Source organism: Euprymna scolopes, chromosome 24 (assembly GCF_053919585.1).
Source record: "Euprymna scolopes isolate OS-2025 chromosome 24, ASM5391958v1, whole genome shotgun sequence".
NCBI lineage: Eukaryota > Metazoa > Mollusca > Cephalopoda > Sepiida > Sepiolidae > Euprymna > Euprymna scolopes.
In genome coordinates this window covers 64,090,481-64,115,328 of record NC_136505.1, presented here as the reverse complement: position 1 = coordinate 64,115,328, position 24,848 = coordinate 64,090,481, and the positions used below count along the sequence as shown (strand labels likewise).

The following is a 24,848-nucleotide window of genomic DNA, read 5'->3' as shown; positions in this document are numbered from 1 at the left end:
TGGAATGTGTTCTGATGAACTCATTTCACTTGTACCCCCTCAACATATATATCCCTGATAAACCCACTTAGCAATAAGATCTCACCCCTTCACTGTTGTTGTCCATAAATATCAGAAAGCTTTCTATTCTAATAGTTTCTTCCCTCGAACAGCTAGACTTTGGAATTCCCTTCCTGCTGCTTGCTTCCCTGGCTGTACTGATATACAGAAGTTAAAATGTAACATAAAAAAAAATATCTTGTTAATCTTTCCTAGACATGGCCCCAAATAGTAGCCCCTTACGTCCAAGTGATGATATGCTTTGTAAGGGGTGAACATGAGTAAAAAAAAAAAAAAAAAAAGAACATCACAACATATACAGTAGGAATGATTATTCTGAAAGAATGGATAGTAACATAGTGTATCCACAGTCATTATGATCAACAGTTATTATGATCAACAGTTATTATGATCAACAGAGACACAGAGTTTCAGTCAAAGTTTTCACTTCTAGGCATCAAACATATACGAATGACTGTGTACCATGTCTACTCTAATGTCATAGTTGAAAGCATAGACTTTTTTCTTCCTTTCCCATAAGACAGGTACTCGAACCAACCCCCAAACGTCTTTCTTGGAATACAAGCGAACCTCTTTCCCCGAATTTCTAACAGAGAAATGTCCCTGCTAGGTGATTTGGCCACACATTGATCAATCAGCTTGCAAGGCACATTGATTCCATTTATCCTCTGAAGAACTACTTCTGCTCTTTTGGGAATTACAGTTGATCAGCAAAAAGAATCCGGGAAGCAATGAGGAAAAACATCACATTCCTCTCTACAGAATGCTCAAAAAAGATGTTAACTTTTATCAAAATCGAACTATTCTTTTTTAATAGATTTTTTTTTGATTATCGGTTATCCAGGCACATAAAGTACATTTGCGTGAGTGAAATCGGCCCAGCCGTTTTGGAATCCTTAAAGAACTCAAACTCTCTCTCTCTCTCTCTCTCTCTCTCTCTCTCTCTCTCTCTCTCTCTCTCTCTCTCTCTCTCTCTCTCTCTCACTCTCTAAATATATATATATATATATATATATATCACACACACACACAGATATATATATATAAAAATATGCGCGCTTGCGCGTACAAAAAATGGTCACCACTTATAACAATGAATTACATTGCTTAATATCTGGAAAACTACATGTTTGCAGAAAATTTAAATGCGATATTCGTTTTCAGCATGTCTGAAAACGTAATATGTCGCCATTTTAAAGGTGATTGTTAAGGTGGAAAGTAAATAAAAATTTACGATACAGTTTTGTCATTTGAGAGCTATGAGGCTTTAATCTTTCACACATAGTCAAAAAGTAATCGTCAACTTTATTATATATATGTGTGTGTGTATGTGTGTGTGTGTGTGTGTGTGTGTGTGTGTGTGTGTGTGTGATAAGACAACTTTCATAACCATGTGCTCTATCAGTTTTCACCATTAAATTCCACATACCTACTTTAGTTGATACACATTAGCAATTTGATTAAAAAAAAAAAAAAAAAAAAACAATACAAATGTTTTTCAAAATTGAAAATGGGGTCGTCATCGTCACGTACTAACCATGGCTCTACGGTGGAGTGGACACGCACGTACGCTCCATTATGTAGTATATATTAGTCTAAAAAAAAAAAAAAAAAGGATAAAAAGAAATACAATAATCGGCCAAGCGTAAGGTTTTTTTTTTGGGGGGGGAGGTCTTATTCTTTTGTCACGTGACGCGCTTTGTAATTTAGAGTGATCTCCCCTTGGTTGAGGTAACAGTCACAATCATGTCTGTTTATCTATGGAAACCGCTCACGCCGCTTCTTGATTCTTATGGTAACAATTTCATTTACATAAATAACGCATTAGTTAACTAATCTTAATTTAGTTAACACAAAAAATAGCTTCATTACTATGTGGCAGCTACCATGGAAACAATGAATTTCTCAATTTTCATAATCATAGCCATTATTATCAGATTTTTTTTTTTTAACAGTTTGGGCGTTCATTTATACAATAGTGGCGCACTCGCACTGGCGCAGTTTAAAATAGTTTTTATTTTGTTTAGAATAAAATAGAACGATAATACTAAATTTTATTTAAAAAAAAAAAAACGTTTTAATGGGTAGTTAAAGAGCATCTGATATCCCAAATTATTTTGAAATTGACGAATAGAAGTTATTTTGACACTTGTGCATTTTAATATCCGGCGGCATTATTAATATTACTTCAGAATGTTTCGTAAACCGCAGAAGTATCGTTAATTAAAATAAACTTTTTTGTTAAAATCGAGTTCCGTTTGTTTTTACACTCTTCGGTACTCTTGCAGAATTTGATCCTGATCCTCGGGATTGTCCGTCAATTATGGCTCGGGCCCAACCGGCAATCACCGGATTACGCCGAGCGTTGTTCAAATGTTAAAACGCTAAATCGACTGGGGTTTTTTTTTTGGGGGGGGGGTAATATATATAAAAAAAATGTAATTTTGAAATTATTTTTGGTGATGGGGGGTACTTTTGTTTACTTTTTAAACGTTTGAACAAATAATTTGTAAATTATTTTGAAAAAACTTCTTTCTGTACTTTCACCGAACAATTTACGATTTTCATAAAAATCATTCATCTTTTTTTTTTAAAAGAAACCATTTTTGATTACAAAAAGTGCTTACGCACGGTACTTCTACAGTTTATCGGCGAAAATGGAGACGCCATATTTTTCGCACACCTGTTGTTAAAATCCGAGGGAGAAATCAGTATTTTTAAGTATGGCCGAAGTATGAAATAAATAACAAAAAAATTAAACTCGACATTAATTACTTCCGGAAAGAACTAAAAAGTAAATAAAGAAAGTGAAAGAGAACATATATCCGTAATTGTTTAATTGAAAATGTTTCGATTTAATTAATGAAAACTAAAGTTTTTCATGAAACATTTTTTTTATTAAAAACAGAAAATGAAAAAGACATTCATAATTGTCTAAACTGGGGAGAGCAATTTGAAAACCAAAACATTTGCTGTATAAAAATTTATCAAAATATAATTGTAAAAACATTTATTGAAAAGTTTGCGTTAGAAAATATAATTTTAATAAAACAGTTGTGTAATGAAAGCAACATTGGATTTTTATAAAATAGTTTTTTTTTTGTTTTTTTTTCGAAAAAATAATTTTAATGAAACATTTTTTTTTTTTTTAATTAAAGCAACTTTGAAGAGTCAACAACAAATTAATTTAAATGAAACCGAAAAATCATTATCTAGTTTAATTTTTTGTCATCGTTTAAAATACTGATTTCTCCCTCGGATTTTAACAACTGTCGTGCGAAAAAAAAATGGCGTCTCCATTTTCGGCGATAAACTGTAGTACGTACGTATTGAACCGCGTTATTTTTAAATAGTATTTTCAAGTTAAATTGAAGTTTTACGAGATTTCATTTTTATTAAATTGTTAGGTGAAAGTCCAGAATAGTTACAAAACACCCTCTCCCCATGGTAAGAATGTCTTTCTAAATAACTTTATATCAGCACGGTTCAATAAATGCACAAGTACCACAAAAAATGTTTACTGAAATTTTTTTTTTTTTTTTTTAATGGAAATTTTCTAGAAAAAAAAAATAAAACTGTACTTTCACCTAACACTTTACGGTTGAAAAAACATTAATCTTTTAAAAAAAAATCGTTGATAAAAAAATACAAAATAATAATAATAAAAGTAAATAAACAATACAAAATTCACTTTTCTTGAAAAAAAAAAAGGGGGGGTAAATGTTTATTTAACTACAACAGAACCTCGATCAATAAAATTTATTTTATTTATTTATTTATTTTATAGTTTCGGGGTTGATGACAACTAATCTGATATTCAAACCCGTCGCAAACTTACCGTTTGGACCCTCGCACTACTTTGCGCCATCTTACCGCCTCCGTTTAAGCTATTCTTACACTATGCGTTCGCACGCGCGTAGTAAAGTGATTTTTCATATCGCGGAGGAATTTTTAGCAAACATTTGAAATAACAAGACAGTTTTCAAAAACAAAGAAAATGTGGTTCATTTTTCTGTGTTGTGTAGTTTTTGATGCTTTTTGATTGGTCTAAAAAATTAGGTTTTCACGAGCGGTATACAAAAACATTTTTATGTTTTTCGTTTTTTTGTTTTTGTTTTTTGAGGGGCGGCGTACATTTCAATAAGAACCGCTCACGCGTATCGTTAACAAATACGGTGATATGGCGTAAAATAGTGCGAGGGTCCAGGGATTAATACCATGCAAACGGTAAATTTGCGACGGGTTTGAATATCAGATTCCTTGTCAGCGACACCGAAAACCTAAATTTTTTTTTTTTTTAAAGGGTACTTCTACACTTTATCGCCGAAACTGGGGACGCTATTTTATTTCATGCACCTGCTGTCCAAATCCAAGGGAGAAATCAGTATTTTAAACTATGGCCGAAGCATGAAGTAAATAACAAAAAAAATTAAACTGGAGAACGGTTGCTTCCGGAAAGAATAAATTAACTTTTATTACTTTATTTAATGTTGAAAATTATTTATTTGTTCGAAAATGTGTGCCAATGTTAAGGTCGAATCACCGGTGTTAGTTGAAATGTGCGCTTGTCACCGCCAGGCGGCGTCGTTTGCTACAGGGTATCTATTCTTTACTTGATCCGGATATAAGTATCCTAATTGATTGAAAATTAACTTCGTCTTCTTTCATTATATTGGTCAAATGTTTTTGACACTCGCTTTTCGCTACATTGAAATTATAAAAAAGAATCTCGGCGAAATTCTACAACCATCACCCCCATGCGTAATTTATATACTGATAGGTTTTTTGAAAATTTTTCACTGGATTATTATTGATTGGACATTAAGTTGAAAGGGTGCTCACTTTTTAGTTACAACGTTCTGGTAAATCGGTCACCCATTTTTTTTTTCTTCTTTCTTTCTAAATACGGAAGTGTCTTCGGGCGATATGAAATGGTCCCCATGTTGACGAAGCAATGTATCAGGAGGCGTACGATATGAAAATTGACAACGGAATGGAAAATTATGACACATTTCTCCAGTATGTTAGTGAAATTTATAATACTTAAAAAAAAAAAAAATTATGCTATATTAAATAAAAACACTAGAAAAGTAACTAATCTTGCCCTTGATAACATTTATTTGTTATATATTTGTTAGTTTTTTTTTTGGGGGGGGTTTTGACAACTTTTTCGAATCTGTGTACAGTAATACAAACCCCAAAAACTAAGTTTAAAAAAAAAAAATCGAAACTTTATTTTCATAAAAAACAATAAAAAAAAGTCATGTTCATTCTATCTTTTTTTTTCTTTGAGAAACAAAATTATTTGACTTACAAATGCGGTAGGCTCATGTCAGTTTTTTTTTTTTTTGGTTACAAAATGGGTGACCGATTTACTAGAACGTTATAACTAAAAATTGAGCACCCCTTTCAAATGTCGAAATAATTTTTTATTTTTCATAACTTGGTTAATTAGTGTCCAATCAATAATAATTCAGTGAAGAAAATTCAAAAAACCTATCAGTATAGAAAGTACGCATGGGGGTGATGGTTGTACAACTCCGTCCGAATCTCCACCCACATTCTTCAAGAAATTTGTAAATAAAAATGTTTAAAAACGGTTTTATTTATTTATAAGAAAAATAGTTGTTTAAATACCTGGCAGTGTAAGGGAGATAACTTTTCGATTTTATGCTTGTATTTTGGGTGCTATTCCACTATAATAATATAAAATTTTGAATTTCAAGACAAACCAGTTTAGTTGTAATGTTAAAGTAATTAATATATCCAAAAATAACAAAAACATTAAGGTAGAAAAAGATTATTTAAAAAGTTTATTTGACGAAAATTAGCGAAAAAAAAAAAAAAAACACCGAAGAGTTCCGGAGGGAGGTAAATAGCGTGTAACTGTTGCCGTGCGTTCATTTGCTTTGTTTTTAACATAACTGAGTATCAAATTAATTATTACGATAATTATGTCATATTCATAAAGAAATATGACGAGCGTTCTTTACGATAGTTTTTTTCTCCCCTTTCATCAAGACCCGAAAGCCAGTGGAGGATAAGGGTTAATGAGTGTACACAGCGACAATAGCGTATAGTTAGTGGTGGAAATGATCGAAAATTCTTCTTTTTTTTTTCGGTAATATTTAAGTATTTCTGACATGTCAGTTAAGTAGATATCACTGTTTGTTTGTTTTTAATGTTGAAATTGACACAAAATGTCAAGTGATACTATTATTTTTATTTTGTTTAATAAGTTGCACCATATTTTGTAACAACTGATTCAATAGGTGTATCAGAAGCGGCCATTAAAATTGCGTGATAAGAACTTTAATAATTCAACTTACTATCTTTCGAAGCTTATAACTCCTTGAAAAATGTAATTCAAACCCTAATTTTTTTTTCCATTAAAGGAGCAAAGGCCAAATTAAAAATTTATTTTAAAGAATTTATCCATATTTATATTTTATATTCCCTGTCCTTTTTAAATAAAATACCTTTTTAAGCAAGTATTTAAAAAAAATGCATGATCTGATGTTTTTCACAGTTGAGATAAAGGGAGACAAATATCTGCTTTTTTTTTTGCGTTGAATCTTCGGTGGCGCTAAGCGTCGCCATTAATGTCTCTTTCTATTGCGTGCTGTAAACCAAAATTAGTATTTTTGTGGCAAATCCACTCTACTGATTTTTTTTTATTATTCTCTTAATGAAATACATGAGTTTTTAAATATAATATTTTATTTCTATTTTATCGAGTGAATTTTTTTTAATATCTAAAAAAAGAAAACATTGAATGAAATAGAAAAAATTGTAGTCATCATCTGATATTTACTTGACTGTGTAAGCGTCACATGAGCTTTCACTTAAAAAAAAATCAACGTGGTTTTAAAAAAAAAAAAGTGTTACACTTCGGACTTTACAGATAAATTTTTAAAAAAACACTTTTTTGTGTGTGTGTTAAATTAGAATATTTTATTTATTGATCTTTTATCTTCAATTTGTGAAGTATAAAACTTTGGTGCGTGAATTAATTATTTACTTTTTAATAGACATTTCAAAATAAGAGGGGTGAATTTTAAAAAAACCTTTGTCTAAAATATTATTCGGTTTGACGCTGAAAATATTGTAAAAATTTAACCCATAGAAAAACTTTGATAGATTTTTAAAGTTTAAAAATTGAAAAAAAATTAACTCGTAAAATTCAGTTGATTTCATTATGTAAAAACCATGACTGCATGAACGCATGTAGGCACTTTGAAAACACTGTTTTTTGGGGGTTTTTTTTTAATAAAAAATAATATTTCTATTATTTTTTAAACAACTTTAATAGTTTATTTTGGAAGTATATTCCATAAAGAAAATAAACAATCCACTTTTAAGAGAAATTACGAGTATTTTATATTTTATTCGCAGTTTTCTGTTAGGGGTGTCAAAAATTCCACAAATTCTGATACACCTACTAAATCAAACATTTGGTAAAATTTTACATTAAGGCCTGTCTCACGTTCGTATATAACAAATATTTTTTTTATTTTATTTATTTATTTTTTTTTTTTTGTAGATTTCGGTGTGCTAAACACGGATCTGCAAACTGTTTCCGTCGCAAAAAAATAGTTTTCATGATATGAAAAAATTACTTTTTCGAAAAATGGGTGATCACTTTTCCATGTAAATTTAACTTTAAATGAGCACCCACTTTCTGGCCACCTGAAAGAGGGGGCATTTTTTTAAATGTTTATTGACGAAAAGATTTTTTCGATTTCTTTTTCTGTTTTCATCTTTGAATGAAGACATGATGAAATTAAAAAATAAAGAAAAATCGGTATTATTTTACTTTAAGGCTCGTCTCACATTCGTATAGAAAAAATAGTTTTTTGTAGTTTTCGGTGTGCTTTAAAAGAATATGGTAACCGTTTCCGTTGCAAATTTACCGTTTGTATGGTATTAACCCCTTAAGTCTGGGACTATTTTCCATTTCACAGCCCAAAGTTCGTTTACGCTCCATGCGAGCATAAAAAAGCTGTTAAATGTGCACTCGCGTACCAAACTACATTGTCACAGTGTAGTATTGCCGAAAAATTAAAATTAGACAAAAAACAAGTAGTTTTACAAATATTAAACCATATAATTCTATACGTTATCACACGTGGCCATTTTGTATGCGCAAGCGCACACATAGACCACATGAAATAAATAACACAAAAATATAAGAAAAGTGAAACATTGTATAAAAAATATAATTTTGATATTTTAACATTTTCTTTTAAATGAGTGATTTATTATTGAAAATAAAATAAATGTAAAAAACATGAAATCTTTATAGATTGTTTTTAGAATTATTTGGGGGTTTTTCCTGTAAGATTGCATAAAATGTAGCAACATATGATAATTTTTTTTTTTTTTTTTCACAATAAGATTGTAAAAAAATAATTTTAGCAAAATGTAGCAAAATATAATTTTAAAAAATGTAAACACAATTTTAGTCTCACATTTTCATTTTCGTACGCTGACAATAAAAATATATATATATATTATCAGTTTATTTTAGATTTCTTTTAAATGCTACAAAAATTATGAGTATAATATTAACTTTTATTAAATTTATATCATGTTACATACAGAGGAGTGTAATTCTGTGATACACTTTGGAGGTACCCTCTGCTTATGTTAAGAAATGGTTAGTTTTCTTCAAATCAATAAGTGAACCAATTTTGTTTCTTTTATTTATTTAGAAAGTTTTTTCTTTTTTTAAACTTTAAGTTGCTCAAAATGATTTAACTCTGACCTATCCCTTTTTATATTTGTATTCTTTAGTGTTGCCTGCATTTTTTAAACATTTTTTTTTCACAGCTTTCAAATCATGAACTGCTTCAGTGATTTCTGATTTGTTCTCTAAATTGCAATTCAAAAGATTCGGATCAATAGGTCCAGTAAAAATTACACAAGTGAATAATAGGAGATCGGGGACAAATTACAATAAAAAAAAAAAAAAATTTTTTAGACGATCAAAATGATTTTTTTTTTTTTTTAATTTATGAAGAAAAACACTTTAAATGAATAAATTAGCTGGTATAATTGAAGGAAGTAGATTATTAACTAAAAATCAGAATGAGGTTCCTATTTACAATGCCTCCTCATGAGACAGAGTTAGACACCAGGGTCATTTTTTAATGTGTAAAAAAGGAACTAAATTAAAATTGTCTCAGTCGTGAAGGATTTCTCCTTCACTGATGGAGAACAAGAAATTGAAGTGTAGCATCTGAAGAACAGATACTGCACTAAGTTATATATTTTTTTATTTACGTTGAAAAGTTTACAACAAAACAGTAACAAACAAAAAATTAGGCACAACACCACTCCAAAATTGGGAGGGGGTATCTATGGTCATCCTCGTCACTGTATCTTTGCTAGTCTATGCTTGATCCTAGTTAAAGTTCCCATTCACCACAATACCTTAAGCACACCGGGGGGGGGGGGGTCATCCTATCTAAAATTCCCAAATCATATCGTGTGTGTGTGTTTTTTCTTTGATCTTGGTCCGAATGAGGTTATGTTAACTGAAACAAAGTAAACACTTTTATTGATTTATAAAAAAAAAAAACAATAATGTACAAGCGCAATTTAGCATAGCAAGATCATTTTTTTTTTCATTTTTAGAAGAGTACCATTCAGATAAAAGTTAGTTTTTATTTCATAAAAAGCTTGTTTTATTTATTTTTATTTTTTGTTTCAATTGGAGGGGGGTATATATGCAAAACTGATTTTCTATTCTAAATTCTAATTGTTTTTGTCTTGTTTTTATTTTTTTCACAAGTTTTTCAATGTGTGTTCATACATAATCGCCTAAAAAGTAAAATCTCATATTTAGTGGGGAGGGAGCATTTAGCTGAACGTCCTCATCTACTTATAAATGTAAATATAATTTTCTTTTTAATTCGATAAACTTATATTTTTTCCTTTATAAACTCATGAAATTTTATCTTTTTTTTTTTCTTTTGCAATGTTTTTTCTACTTATCCACTTATGCCATTTTTAATGATATCATTTTTACCTAGTTTCGGCATCTGCCCATAAGGTTATCCAGTTAATTTTAAATGAATCTTTTTTTAAAATACTGCTCGACCATAGCCGTCTATTTCAAAATAACTCATAGGATTAAACTGTTAATAATTATTTTTGACAAAAACTGCAATTATTTTTAATAACAAGTTTGACTAAAATTAACCAAATGCAATAATCTAATTTGAGTATGTGCAGTAAAGATTATATATTATTTTTTTTCTAAAATAAAGATTTGGCAAAAGTGTAATATAGTTAACTGTGATAAAAAATTGGAGAAAAAAATCAAATATACAACAAATAGCTAAAATAAATACAACAAATAAATGTTACCAAATGCAAAAAAAAAATAAATAATTTTCTTTTAACCTGCATAGTTTGCAGTTCTAAGACTTTTTTTTAAGTGTTATTTATTTCAGAATTTGTTTTGTAGCCTCAAAAGCTTACAAAACAAAACAAAAAAAGTGGGCGATCATGTTAGGCCAAAATCTTCAATATACTGCAACTGTTTTTAGGTTTGATCCAGAACCTTACCCAAAGCCACTATGGCATCTTCTGGCAGTTTACAGAAAGCTGCCGGAGAAAGCCAACATAAACACGGAAAATAAAACTTTAACACAAGAAGATAAGACTTATTGTAAGTTTAATTATATGAAAAAATCTTTATTTCTCAGAAAAGTATATTAAATATTTTTTTCAACAAATGTTTCAAAGGAATTATTTTTTTTTTTTTTTTACAAAAAAAATGTTCAATAAAATAAGGATTTGTTTTTTCATCTTTTTATGAGACTTAAAACAATTTTTTCTTTCAAAGTATCAAAAAGTGTTTTTTTTTGTTTTGTATTTTTTTTTTTCTAGAAAAGTTTCAAATCATTTTTTTGAGGGATTTTAAAACAAATTTTTTCTTGTTGCACTACATGGATTTCATTGAAATTTGTCTTCTGATAGCTGATTGGCTAATCGGATCAGCTTTTTGTCTGCTTTTCGAGCAACTTAGCAGAAAGTGCACACACGACCATCGGTCAGGTTCTGGATCAGTACCCTTATTTAAGAGTTTCGACAAGTTAAACAAATATACATATCGGTCGAAATTAAATTTCAATGTTTTGGGGATATTTGTTTTTAATTGTTGCTTTGTCAATTGTTAAACATGAAAAGAAACTAAAAATCAAGAAAATACCATCGGCCATCTTGGATCCATTTTTTATAAGCCTTAAAGACTTGAAAACAAATTTTGAAAAAAAAAAACACTTCCAAAAAGTTGCTATGCAAGTTAATAAACAATTGAATTTTCTTCCATTTAGTAAATATTTGTTTGTTACATGCAAGCAAAAGAAAGAGAGCTAAGGTAAGGCAATTACAGCATATCATTATTAGGTGCTCCTTCTGCTTCTTTCTCTGTTTTTCTCTTTACAACATAACCAGACAGATGAGAAACGTAGACCAGTATTGATCCAGACCTGATCTTGGGTCAAGTTCTGGATCAGTACCACAGTTGCAGTCTATCGAAGCTTTTGGCCCAACATGATGGTGTACTTTTATTTATTTTTATTTTACAAATTTTTCAAGGCTATGAAACAAATTCTGAAATAACACTTAGAAAAAAGTTTCAGAACTGAAAACCATGCAGGTTGATATTAAATTAAATTAACTTGCATTTGGTAAATGTTATTTCACTCTTTTTCATATAGTCAAGTTAATGAAGTGCATGCTTTTTGTTTTACGAACCATACTTTTTCAGTGTTCTTTAAAAAAAGACGCAAACATTAACCAATCTGGAGGGAAGAAATTATACAAAAAAGACATTTGTAAATGAAAGCAATGTTGTTCCTACCAATCCAAACTTTGTGCATGCACTTTATCAAATCGCTTAATTGTCTTTGGTTCATGACTTTTGTCCTTTGACAACACAAAATTGCATTCAAAATAAAAATGAGAAAAATTTGTCAGTAAAAATAAAATGCATATTTTAGGATTTAGAGTTGGAGATCACTTATGCCCACTTAGGAAGATTAAAATCAAGAATTCTACCTATATCAAAAAACAAAAATAAATAAAAATCTGTATTATGTACATACCCGTGATGGAATGAAAATGTCATGTTCCAAAAAATCATGTAAATTGATCTAGTAGTTTTATTTTTAGATAAAAAAATCAAATTTTATGAGTAAGAGAGGAGTGGCTATCTTGCCTGCCATTTTGAAAAAAATATCAAGAAACAAAAAGGAGATAACTCAATGATAATTCAAACCCAGAGATTTATCTTACCTACGAATTTCCTTTATTTACTTCAAAATGATTTTCTTAATAGAAAAAATAAGACTACTAGATTTTTTTTTTATTGGGCCTTTATAAGTGGTGACTCCCGTGTAAAAAAAAAAAAAAAAAAAAAAAAAATCAAGATCAAAAACTAGCCAATAAGTGTTAGATGGATAGATGCCAACAGAGAAAACAGCAATTCTTCCTCTTTTGTCAGGAGTTCATGGAATGTGAGGACCAAAGGACAATATAAGGGAAGTGAGACTTATGAGGCTGATGAAACGAACATCCATTTTGTACTTTGGTTTTGCCTGTTCACCAGAAAAGTTTTCATGTCCATTGTTTTTTGCAAAATCACACTTTTCATAAACTGAAAATGCAACCATAAAAACTGTATTTCTATTACGTTTTATTTTTAACAGTACATAAAGTCGCTTTGGTTGTATTGAACCAAAGTTTGGAGACGCAGACGAAACTATTCAAGACATTATGGAAAAAAGGTATGGCATATGCATACATACAAGCACATTCTTTTCTAGTATAGAAAGAAAAGTTATGTCTGTTTGTCCTACTAAAACTCAGAAACTACCAAAGATACATTTACGAACCTTACATATTTCACCCCAAATTGGTTATGTTAAAAATGTTCTAATATTCATTTGTTCAGGGAGTGTTTGTGCAGAATGGAATTTCAAATAAATGCATTTTAGGTAAAAAAATATTTATGTACTTGTGTATTATCTCAAAATTAGTAAAAATTACAAAAATTGATCCAATAGAAGATGTGCTAGACCTATTTGTCACACACAAAAAAAAAACAGTTTAGATCCCAGAAGATAGCCAAAAAATAGAAAAAGAAACATTTTATTTTTCTCTATTTTAACGGCTACTCTTATCACACTGACACAATTACCAGAGACTTTTTTTTGTTATTAATTTTTTTTGTAATGTTAAAACTTTGTTAAATAAAATTAAGTAGTTGAAAAAGAAAATCTTTTTCTTACAGTTGATCACAAGTGACTTTTCCAGGGCATTCATTGTCAAGCCCAAATATCATCTTTTTTGTTGTTGTTTTTTTGGTGTTTTTGTAATGTTAAATGTTTTGCATTGGCTTTAGTGTCTCAAATTCTCGTATGAAAAATGGATTTCTTAGTAAAATGAAGTTATCTCCCTGAGACTAGTGATGAATTATCCAAAAGCGCCCAGAGTGGGCCCAAAGACTGAAATAGGCCAAACTATGTTCAGAAATCATATCTCTTGAAAATTTCTGAAACAACAACAAAACAATCAAGCATGTCTAGAAAATGTTTCAGGATAATTTGAATATCAGAACACTTAGTCGTTTGTGGCCCATCAAGGGAAGCTATTATTCCAATCTCCGAAAAATACCCTTGTACTTTGATAGACTAACAATTATGATGAAAATGAAAGGATAATGTCAATTAACATTATTTTTGTCTTATTTGTTAATGAAATGATTCTTTAACCACAAAAACTTTTGTTTATAGTAAAAGACTTTGAAATTTTACCCATAAAAGTTCAAAATCATAAAAAATGTCTATCAAATTTTTGCAGTTTTTCTGCAAAATCAGACCAATTTTTTTTGTCTTAACCATAAATCATCTTGAAAAACTGCTAAGATTCATACACTTAATGCATATATGTTTTGAAAAATTTTGGCTTAACCCATTTTAAATATTTTAAGTTCATTTTATGACTCTTAGCAACTTGAATTTTATTTCATGACAAAAATTTACTCGTCCAGCTGATTTTTTTTTTTTTGTCAAATTGAGCAATTTCAACAATTTGTTGCTGTCAACAGAATTGATACATCACATCTAACTTGAATGGATGGGCAGATAAATGTCCCATTGGGATGATTTCTATGGACATTACTAGCTAGAAGACATTTTGAATGTCAATATCACACATGGAAATTGCAATATTGCAGGAATTTTTCAATATTTTTTAAAGAAAAAAATGATTAGAATTGTTCAAAATTGTCAATAAAAACTTCTAAATATCAATTACAGCCTTAGGAAGCTATGCTAATATAAAAGATAATTTATGTTGTTTCTGATTAGATCTAACGTAACTGAAAAACAGTCTGTAAGCAAGATATCTCAGTTGAGTCCATTGGAAATTCCCACTGCAGTAGTAGATTCCAGAATGTCTTTTGGGGAAATTCTCAAAGTTATGTTTGGTGATGAAAACAAGCAGCACACCATCTAAAGTAGCTGCAGAACCAATGAAGAAACAGAAAAGGTTTCATTGACTTGGGTGAAAAAAGGTAGAAGTAAAGAACTGAATTCTCAAAATTACATTTGGTGATGAAAATAATATAGAAGAATTTGTTGCCCAAGAATGTTGTGAACTATCAGTAACTCAGTTGCTTGGGTATCTCATTTATCATGTGAATATTCAATCACTTGAGTTTGATACAATATGTTTGCTTCATCGATTACAGACACTCGCTCGTTTGAAGTTGAAGTAATTTCGCTGATGCACTTGTTAACTTTGAGCAGAGGACAAATGAGAAAGAGGAGACACATAATGGCTGCAAAGGATATCTACTTTCCTACTGTCAATGACTTATCGGAAGGACGAAATAAGCTCAGGCCTGTGATCGCCCCAGAGGAATTCATGTCCAATACAAGGAGCTAGTGAAGATGACAATTGAGTCTGTTAACGGTAATCCCTGAGAAAGTTTGAAAGGAAAAAGATGGTGGTGTTCTTGAAATGGTGTTTTTTTTTTATATGGGAGTCACTACTTATCAAGGCCTGGAGGTTTACAGTAGTCAATGGGATAACATCATAGTAATTGTTAGTAGTGGAAGTTTGGTAAATTGTATTACCTAAGGGGTTCAACAAGAATTTTACATTGGACTTGAAGATGATCAAATTGTAGTCAGCTGGAAAGCAGCCAAATGGAAAAGAGTACCACAGGTGTGCAGGTCTAATAAAGAAGCTTTGTTCATGGAATCTACATTTAGGTTTAGGCACAGATAAAGAGTGGTGGAAATTATTGATAGTGGTTTCAGTTAGACGAGTGTTTAAGGGTGGAGGTGATAGTGCTGGTCAACAAGTTGTTTGGAATTATGCAAGAGAACATGTTTCAATACATCATCACTCCACTTAAACTACTCCAACGATTTGATGATGAGTCTATTGTTTGCCTAGCAAAATCACACGGCAATTAACTGTAGAACTCTATGGACACTGTTTCTCATCTGGGAGAAAGAAACTGATGAAGACCTTAGTATGGTCATTCCCACCACATAATTAGTTGTTTGGCATGCTCAAGAGGTGGTACGCAAGCATCATTAAAAACATTCTTAATTAATTTATCTTTATTTTGAGTAATGATAAAGTTAAATAATACACCCATGATACTTAAGCATTTTTCTCTCATATTTCTATCATTACATGTGCAATTTTCTATAGAAATTAGCAATTTTGGACCATTTTATGGCTGTTACAAAAGTTCAAATATTGTCTGATACCTTAACCCCTGATAAATTTTCATGCTTTCATTGTATTCTCCTTGATCATATGCTTCTAATGAGTTCTCAACGAATTTCTTATCTCAATCCAAACTGAAGTTGAGCCTATTTTAGTATTTCTCTGAATTTAGTGAATTTTGGCAAATCTACAACATTTGGCAAGAGAGCCAAAATAGGTAAGTTTGGTCCAAACAACCGTTTTCACAGACTAATATTGGTCAAAATCTGATTAAACTGTATCCAAGCTGACCTCAGAAAACTTTTAGAAAATCCATTTGTGACAGTGCTTCGCCTCTGTTTCCAAACATTGACCGTCTGGGCACACTGTGATTCAACTATTTAATTCACATTCAAGTTTATAGCTTCTTTATTCTCCCCATACACTTTTGCTCCCTCTCCATCCTCACTTAGAGCTTATGCATACTTAATTCCACCACAAACAAATGATGCATACTCACAGACATAAATTATACTGATATACATTTACTGTTATATATACACAAACACATTACCATATACACATAAAGCTAGCATAATTTCACAACTACACAAAAAGAAGGGGAACGGTTACATTGAGATAGTGATCTCTAACGTGCATATTGCCAGAGTTCTACTATTTCCTAAAGGCTTACTTCAGAGGTCAAGGGGATCAATGGTCAAACCAGTTTAGTGCCAGTTAAGTAGATGTACTTAGTCAGCATATAGGTGGTTACAGTATAGACATAGAAGCACATAACTATACTACATATCTACACACACATTATACAATAATATATATATATAATTTACAAATGCATACATACACATATGCAGAGCAAATTAATATAAGAGGGTTGCTTACTCCAGTTCTAGGCCATTTCAATCTGGTAAAATCCTAATGGATCTGGTTCATCATTTCTATTATGGTTACTTGACATAAAATGGTACAACGCTGCCTCACTTTTGCTCACCATGTTAAGAGTTAGTTTGCTACATTACACTTCAGTTTCAAATGAAGTAAAAGTGAAGAATGTATATACTATGTTAGCATTTTTAATTTTTTATTCTTAATTGTCCGTCAAAATTTGCTGTCAGTTTTTTTCATTATATAAAATTTTATTTAAAATAACATAAAGAGAATACCAAATAAGAATAAAAAATATTTTAACAATAAATTGAAATAAGGATAGAAGTAAAAAAAAAAAAAAAGGAAGAAAAGATAGGATGGATACTGTATCATTTGTGAGCAACAAACAATAATTGTTTAAAATGGTCCTAATGTGTATATTTTAATATTTCTGTCATAGAAGTCTCATTTGCTTTAAGTAATTCACCTCTGTTATATTTTTCTTATTTTTTTGGTCCAACAAAAGGAGGGTGGACCTGTAAATTCACCCTTGTTCGTTCACACTTTTCTCACTTGGAATTTTTCGAAATTTTGCACAAACATTAAACATATGAGTAAAAAAAAAAGTAACTGAACAGATTTTCCGGGAAAATTCCAGAGTTTTCTTTCAGTACCATGGTTGTAGCCGAAACATGTATGCATATATGTAGCCAGAATGTTTGTATAAATAAACTTTTATACTTAAATATAACTCTACTTATTATTGAGCATTATTATAGTAGTTTCATTGGATTAACCCTTTTTAAGAAAAACTCACAAACATCTATATGTATTAGGGATGTATGGATTAGCAAATTGGCTGATTACTGATTAATCAGGTTTTCTAATGCTGATTTATCAGCAAATTTTGTTGTCATAAATGATACTAATACAAGAGCCCAACAATATTTTTCAGACACTTTGAAAAAAGTACTTCAAGGTGGTTACTAGTGCCAAAAACTTTGAAGATTGTAAGTATGTAGTTGAGGAGTGAAAATCCACTACTAATGTAATCATTTTTTTAGTTTGGCTTTGATAATTTTAGTTTTTTGTGATTTTTGCGAAAACTTGCGTGACACTATTTTTCAGACATGACAAAAAATCCTATTTTAAGAGCTATGTTCATGTATATGTTGCTGTGTGCAAATTTTCTGCTTGTACACTTAGCTGTCATCATTAGAATCAATTATCTGTTCTATTCTACTGGCAAAAGAATCAAGTTTAATAAGGTAAAATGCATTCAAAAGAAATCATTTGTTTGGCACAGAAGTGGAAAGATGGCCTCAGCATCAGAAGGATCACCATGGTCAAATACATGCTGAAGACAAATTCCGAGCAGAAAAAGAAAAGTGAAGGAGAAATGTGAATTGGATGTAGAGAGTGCTAAAAGGTGGTTAACAAAGTATGTTGACTTTAAGAAGGTTATATTTACTGATGAAAAGCATTTCAAGTTTGATGGGCCTGATAGATGGTGTACTTGGTCGAGAAGGGATGAGCCTGTTGTACTGAATAAACGACAGATGGGAGGAGTTATGGTTTGGGGTATGATCTTAGCTAATGGAAATATATGGTTGGAGTGGCTGAAAGGACAACAGAACTGCGAAAGCTATAAACAGTTGCTAGATGTGAAAGTCCTACCAAGGATAAGAATAGATGGGGAATGATTTCGTTCTACAGCAAGACAATTGCAGCATCCATGTGTCAAAACTCATGAAAGAATGGATGGCTAAAGTGAATATAACTACTTTAGAATAGCCTGCAAAAGGCTCAGATCTAAATTTAATTGAAAATGTTTGGGAAATGCTTGCGCAACTTGTCTATGATGGACCTGAAATAACGAAAGAGGCTCAACTATGGGAACAAATACTAGATGCTAAAAAACAACTAATAGAAACACGTAGAGATGTTATTGTGCATATGTTTGATCATTATGAAGAGAGATTGATAAAAGTTATTGAGAAGAAACGTGATATTACAGACTATTAAGTTTTTCAACAATGTCCGAAAAATAATGTTGCATGTGTTTTGTAAAAAATGATAAAAAAATTAAATATTTTTCCTTACCTAATCGATTTTCTTCCATTTTTATTACAGGTATTGTCTTTATATGTTTATGCTACTCTATTGAAGAATTTCGCCACTCTATGGTACTCGGAAAGTCGAATACTAAAGTGTCCGAAAAATATTATCGAGCCCTTGTATTAATTAAATTATATTGTAAATGAAGAGAAGTTAACTCCCTGTTTTGCTTGCCAGTGAAAATTTATTGAAGAGACATGTATCGTCTACACCAGGGGTTCTCAACTGGGATCCACATGGACCCTAGGGGTCCATGGAATATTTCTGGGAGTCCACAGGCAAAACATAATAAAATGGGGGTCCACAACGATATTTTGGTGGCCCATGAAGAAAACCAACTCAGAATAGTTTTTATTAGTTTTTTTTTTTTTTTTTTTCAATCATTCAAGTTATTTTAACTATAATATTTCTATTTTCCAGGTTTACCCCATTAAATTAGTTTTCATTCAAAAATAAAGCTTAATTATATATTTCTTTGATTATTAAAACCTCAAAATTTATATTAGTGAAAAATAGAAGATTGTCTTATGACCAATAGTTATGAAGGGGTCCACCAAAATAAAAAGGGAAAAGGGGTCCATGAGTGAAAAAAGGTTGAGAACCACTGGTCTACACCGTATTATCAAATAACAGGCATGATACGATGTCAACATGTAGACTTTTATAACTGCACTGAATTTGAGGCAAATAGATGTAAGCATATGGAAAATTTCCCTTCTTTCTCTTCCCATCGAATTAACATTATTTTGTGTTTGAAATCATTGTCAAAAAAAATGATTACTTCATCATTCAGTTTTCATGTTGAGGAATTGTACAGTAAATTGCGATGATGTGTGAACCGAAAATAAAGCATTTTTTAACAGTGATACTCTTGTTCCTCATTTTGGACTTGTGATACCATTACATATATGTTTTTTTATTATTCTGTCAGATACTGCATATTTCATTGAGGTAAATAACTAATTAAATATCAGTCATAAATAATTTAAATATGTAAAATTAAATATTAACAACCTTCAACCATTTTTGGCAACCAATTTCTGCTGGAAGTATTTTGATGTCAATCCCAAGATTGTCTGCAAGTTATGTCAAACCACAATATCAAAGGGTGGCAATTCAGCAAAAACTTTTACAATGACTAATATGTTAAACCATCTTCGAAATGTTCATCCAGAAGAAGGAAAAGTTGTAGATAAGAAAAGGAAGCACAGTAAATATTGAAGAACAGACATTCCAGGAACAAGTGGCAGCAACTACAAACCGCCAGTAAAACACCAAACTACTATAAAATCAATATTTACCAAGAAGAAAATTTGAGGTATTAATGATCACAGGTCTCAAGAGATAAATTAAATAGAATAAAACATTGCTGTTGATATTCAACCATATTCTGTAACATCTGGATTTAAAAGGCTTATTGCAAAACTTTGTCCAAATTACAGTATTCCATCAAAAAGTGCTTCATTGATAAAATAATTCCCAATATATTTACAAAAGTAAAAACAAAAATTCAATCATCTCTTGCTGAAATTAGCAGCATTTCTTTCACTAGACATGGGACAGCTGCTACGAATAATGCTTCCTTTCTAAGTTTGAATGGTCATTGGCTTTCAAATGACTGAACAGTGCAGAGCTGTGCTTGGAGTTGTTCGATTCTCTGGTACACACACAGGTGCAATAATAAGTGAAGAATTGCACAAGGTTCTGGATGAGTATAAAATGTTCAAAGTTTTCTTAGTTTTGCAGGATTCAGGAACAAATATGGTTGCTGGTGTCAGGGAATGTAGTTTAGAATCACTATCATGCTTCATACATACATTGCACCTTTCAATGAATTACTCATTATTTTCCCAACAGGATGTGAGAACAACCAATACATCTAATAGAAATACAGTCTCTCACTTAAATCGCTTTCTATTAGCAATTAGCAAATTAATTGAAATACAGGATCAGTTTAATTTGGAAAAACAAACTCATTCAAGATGTGATCACACAGTGGAATTCACCATATTATATGCTAAAATGAAATTTAGAACAATAAAAATGCTCTTGTAATGTATACTGTTAAGATTCCTACCTTAACAACTTATTAACAGGGATTTGTTAAAAAAAATTGTCCAGTTATTGAGTCCATTTGAAGAAATCACCAAAGAAGCAAGTCACAGAACTTTAACTATATCGATGATAGTATCTATAATTTTAGCTTTAAGGTTATTTCTTTCAAAAGTTGTCCAATCTAATTCTCATATTTCTGATTTTAGTGGAATCTTTACCACTGTTGAACAATTCAATGAATCAATGGAAACACGATTTTCATCCTATCTAAATGATAAAACTTTCCTAGAATCAAGATTCAAATTTGAATTTCAAAAGAATGACTTGGAAAACACTATTAAAATTTGGATTCTACTTTCTACTGCTGATAACGAAGTAGAATCAGCAGGATCCACTTCTCCAAGCTTTGTTGAGGGTCAAGAAGATAAAAGTGAAAGTAAAACTGTATCTCTTTCAAGCCTGTTTGATAAATTAGTTTCAAATAAGCCGACAGTAACAAATCAAAACTGAGAGCAGGTAGAAGCAGTTAAACCTGGAGACTGCAACTACAACAGAAATACAAGAATCACAATGTAAACTCAAAAGGAGAAAATCCCTTATGCTTAAGTGCACAAAAAAAATTGATCATTATGTAGCTTTACCACTACTCACAAAAGATGATCCATTTCAGTGGTGGAAGAAGACACAGGAGACCTTACCACTACTGAGTAGTCTACTTCAAAATATGTAAATACACCACCTTCATCTGTGGAGTGTGAGAGGCTCTTTAGTACAGGTGGTAATGTGTATGAACCTATGAGGAACAGGCTGTGTCCTTGTTTCTACATTACAACTTAAAAGTATTCAACTTTAAATACTGAGGAGACTATGAATGCAGAGGAGGCAGGCAGCAAAAATAAAAGCGGAAGCAGAGCAGCAGTAGATGCAGAAATTCAGCTTATAGTTATTCACTTAAAGAATTACAATTTGTACTTTGTAGCCGGTTTGTATTTTTTTTTCTTATCTAATTGTTTAATTATATTCATTTAAGAATTGGAAATTGTACTTTGCATTTAGTAATTTTATTTAAAAAAAGGCAAAAAGCTATAATAGTGGTCAGATACTTAACAAATGTTAAGTTAAATTAGCAGTTACTATGTTAATGCATTAAAGCAAGCTGGTGGGTCACTTGGCAGTGATAAAATGGTTTAAATTTAATAGAAAAGAGAAAAGTAATTAATCGGCAAATTGACTGATTAGGCTGATTATTGATTACTTGCTGATTAATGGGTACATCTCTAATATGTATGTATATATTCAGCATTGTTATTAATTAGTTTTTCTCAGTATTTACGAAAATTCTCATCTGGTTAAATGATCCAATATTTCGAAAATTTTGACGACTGTTCTCATCTTAGATGTTATTCTCATAATGATGATGCAACTGCTCACCTTCTTCATCTGCATCTTGGGAGTGTGTACAGAATTTAAAACAGAACTTTTTGAATCATAAGCCATTTTAGTTTTAAGAGAAGAGTTTTCTGTCATAACCAATCTGTAGAAGTCCTGAATTGTAAAGGTTTGCAGACAAAGAGCAAAATTCCTTCTCGTATGGACACAAAAAATTATGTGTGGGAATTCTAAAAGATCCAGTATGTTTGATGAAGTGATTCTGGTTTCTGATTGGTTGATAGCAGAGCATCATTCCATTTGATATGTCAGTTCCTATCACCTTGTTTATAAATAGAATCTTCCAAACTTTTGTACTCATAATTATACCAAAAATATTGCAACACACGTTTAACTCTTTGGCTGAATATTCTAATTCTAATTATCTAATTAATCCTTATTTTTTGTTTTTATATTTTTTATTATATTATTTCTGTTTATATTTGTGTGTGAGATATGTACATACAGACAGAGCTCTGTGAACAAATTTATCTTTAGTTGATCTTTGACAATTATTTTCGTTTAGTAACCAAATAGAAAAGTTATTAGCCAAACCCACATGATTTTTGGAATATGACATCTTCATTCTGTGACGGGTACGTACATGATAGAAATTTCTTTCTATTTTATTTTTTAAATATGTGTAATTTTAAATATTCACTGAATTTTATGTTAAGATTTGAAGGTACAAATATTCAAATTTCTTCAGGTGTTTTTTTAACAGGCTTCGTTAAAAAAGAACATATTGTTCTATTAAACTTTTTATTGCTTAAATAATCTGACTTAACTCATTTTATTAAAACACAAAAAAATAGGTTGAAAAGACATTTTTTTACTCGGTAATGAGCTTTGAAAGGTTGTTGATGAAAAAAACACAATTGCCAAAAGATAAGCGGTTTATTATTTTTTAATTTATTTTTTTATATGGGCATCACCACTTATCAAGGCCTTCAGGCCACTCGAGGATAAGGGTTAAAGAGTGTACAGTAGAAATTGGACAACATAGTAATCGTTAGTAATGGAAATTTGGTGAATTTGTTAACTTATATGGAACGGCTCATCAAAAAGACAACCATATTATAATTAGCTGGAAAGCAGGAAAACGGAAGACACTTCCATAGGTGTGTAGTTCTAATAAAGAGGCTTTGTTCATGGAATCTACGTTTAGGTTTAGGTACAGATAAAGAGTGGAGGAAGTTATTGATAATGATTTCTGCTAGACGGGTGTTTCTTGTGAAAGTTTGGCAAGGGAGAACCATAGATTGGAGCTCAGTTGAGCACTTGCCATGAAAAAAAACGATAAAGCAGAGACAAACTCGCAACATCTCTTCTGTTAGAAAGAGGTTGCAGGGAAGAGAAAAGGACATCCCCTACGAGGCTATGAAGTCTATTTTGAACTCTATCAAGGCAGGATAAGTCCTTTCTACCAGCTCCTGCCCAGATGTGGCAACAGTACTCCATCTTTGGACATACCCAGCTCTTATATAGATAGAGAATTGCATCAGCAGTGAGATATCTACTGGATCGATAGAAGGATCCTACCATTTTTCCAGCGGTCTTAGCAACAGATTTAATGTATGTATTCCACTTAAGATCAGGAGTAAAAGTCAAGCCCAGAAGCTTGTCAAAACATGAGGCCTCCCCAAGACGAGAGCCATTCATTCAATTAATGCCAGATGGGGATCAGAGCGTTGATGATGTAAAGATAAAAGCTTGGTTTTAGATGCATTAAAAATAACCAGCCATTCCTTTCCCCATTATACCACATGCTCAAGATCAGAGGAGAGAGAATCAGAGAGAACTTGGTCGTTTACGGTCTTAGATGTGCTACCATAGATAGTAGTGTCATCAGCATAAATGTCTACGAATGATGTAAGGATGTGATTTGGAAGATCATTAATGTAGATCAGGAAGAGAGTTGGGCCCAGGATAGACCCCTGAGTGACTCCAGCATTAATACTGAGAGCTTCTGATTTCCGCCCATCCACCACTACTCTTATGAACCTATCAGAGAGAAATGATTTAATAATTGAGAAGACATTTCCAGCTATACCGTAGCTGGAGATCTTGTGAAGTAAACCTTTATGCCATACCCTATCAAAGGTCTTTGATATGTCAAAAGCAATTGCCCTAGAAAGGAAGCCTCTGTCGAGAGATTCGCTAATCCTATGAGATATAACTGTAAGCACATCTGCTGTAGATCTAGCAGAACGGAAACCATATTGAGTGTCACTAAGTAGGTTATTTTTGCTGAGATGGTTGATTACTTCTATATTTAATACAGATTCCAGCAACTTACTCATGACGCACAGGAGACTTATTGGTCTGTACTGAGAGGGAGATGAGCGATCACCTGAATTCTTAAATACAGGGCATACTGATGAGTAGGGTGATGGGAAGCAATTCTCCTTAAGGCAGCGTTTAAACGCTAGTTCTGGTTGAAGTCTTTTGAGTACTATAACTGGAATACCATCAGGGCCGGTTGCTTTACTGGAATCAAGGTTTTTAATTAGCTTGGCAACATCACGTACAGATATTTGTATATCACATAGCATGTT

At 31.3% G+C, this 24,848-nt stretch overlaps 1 protein-coding gene across 4 annotated transcripts in view; it reads left to right on the top strand.

The window, feature by feature from the left end:
* The first annotated feature begins 1,721 nt into the window (after positions 1 to 1,721).
* Positions 1,722 to 24,848, top strand: part of LOC145246753 (thiamine pyrophosphokinase 1-like) — a 51,523-nt gene continuing 28,396 nt past the window's right edge. For 2 of the 4 annotated variants that reach the window (XM_080108524.1, XM_080108525.1), the window contains exons 1-2: positions 1,722 to 1,855; positions 12,783 to 12,860. In XM_080108524.1, coding sequence (XP_079964650.1) covers positions 1,807 to 1,855; positions 12,783 to 12,860 — 127 coding nt within the window. In that variant the 5' untranslated portion in view covers positions 1,722 to 1,806. The remainder of the gene's footprint in view (positions 1,856 to 12,782; positions 12,861 to 24,848) is intronic. The other 2 variants (XM_080108522.1, XM_080108523.1) reach the window with 2 other exon arrangements.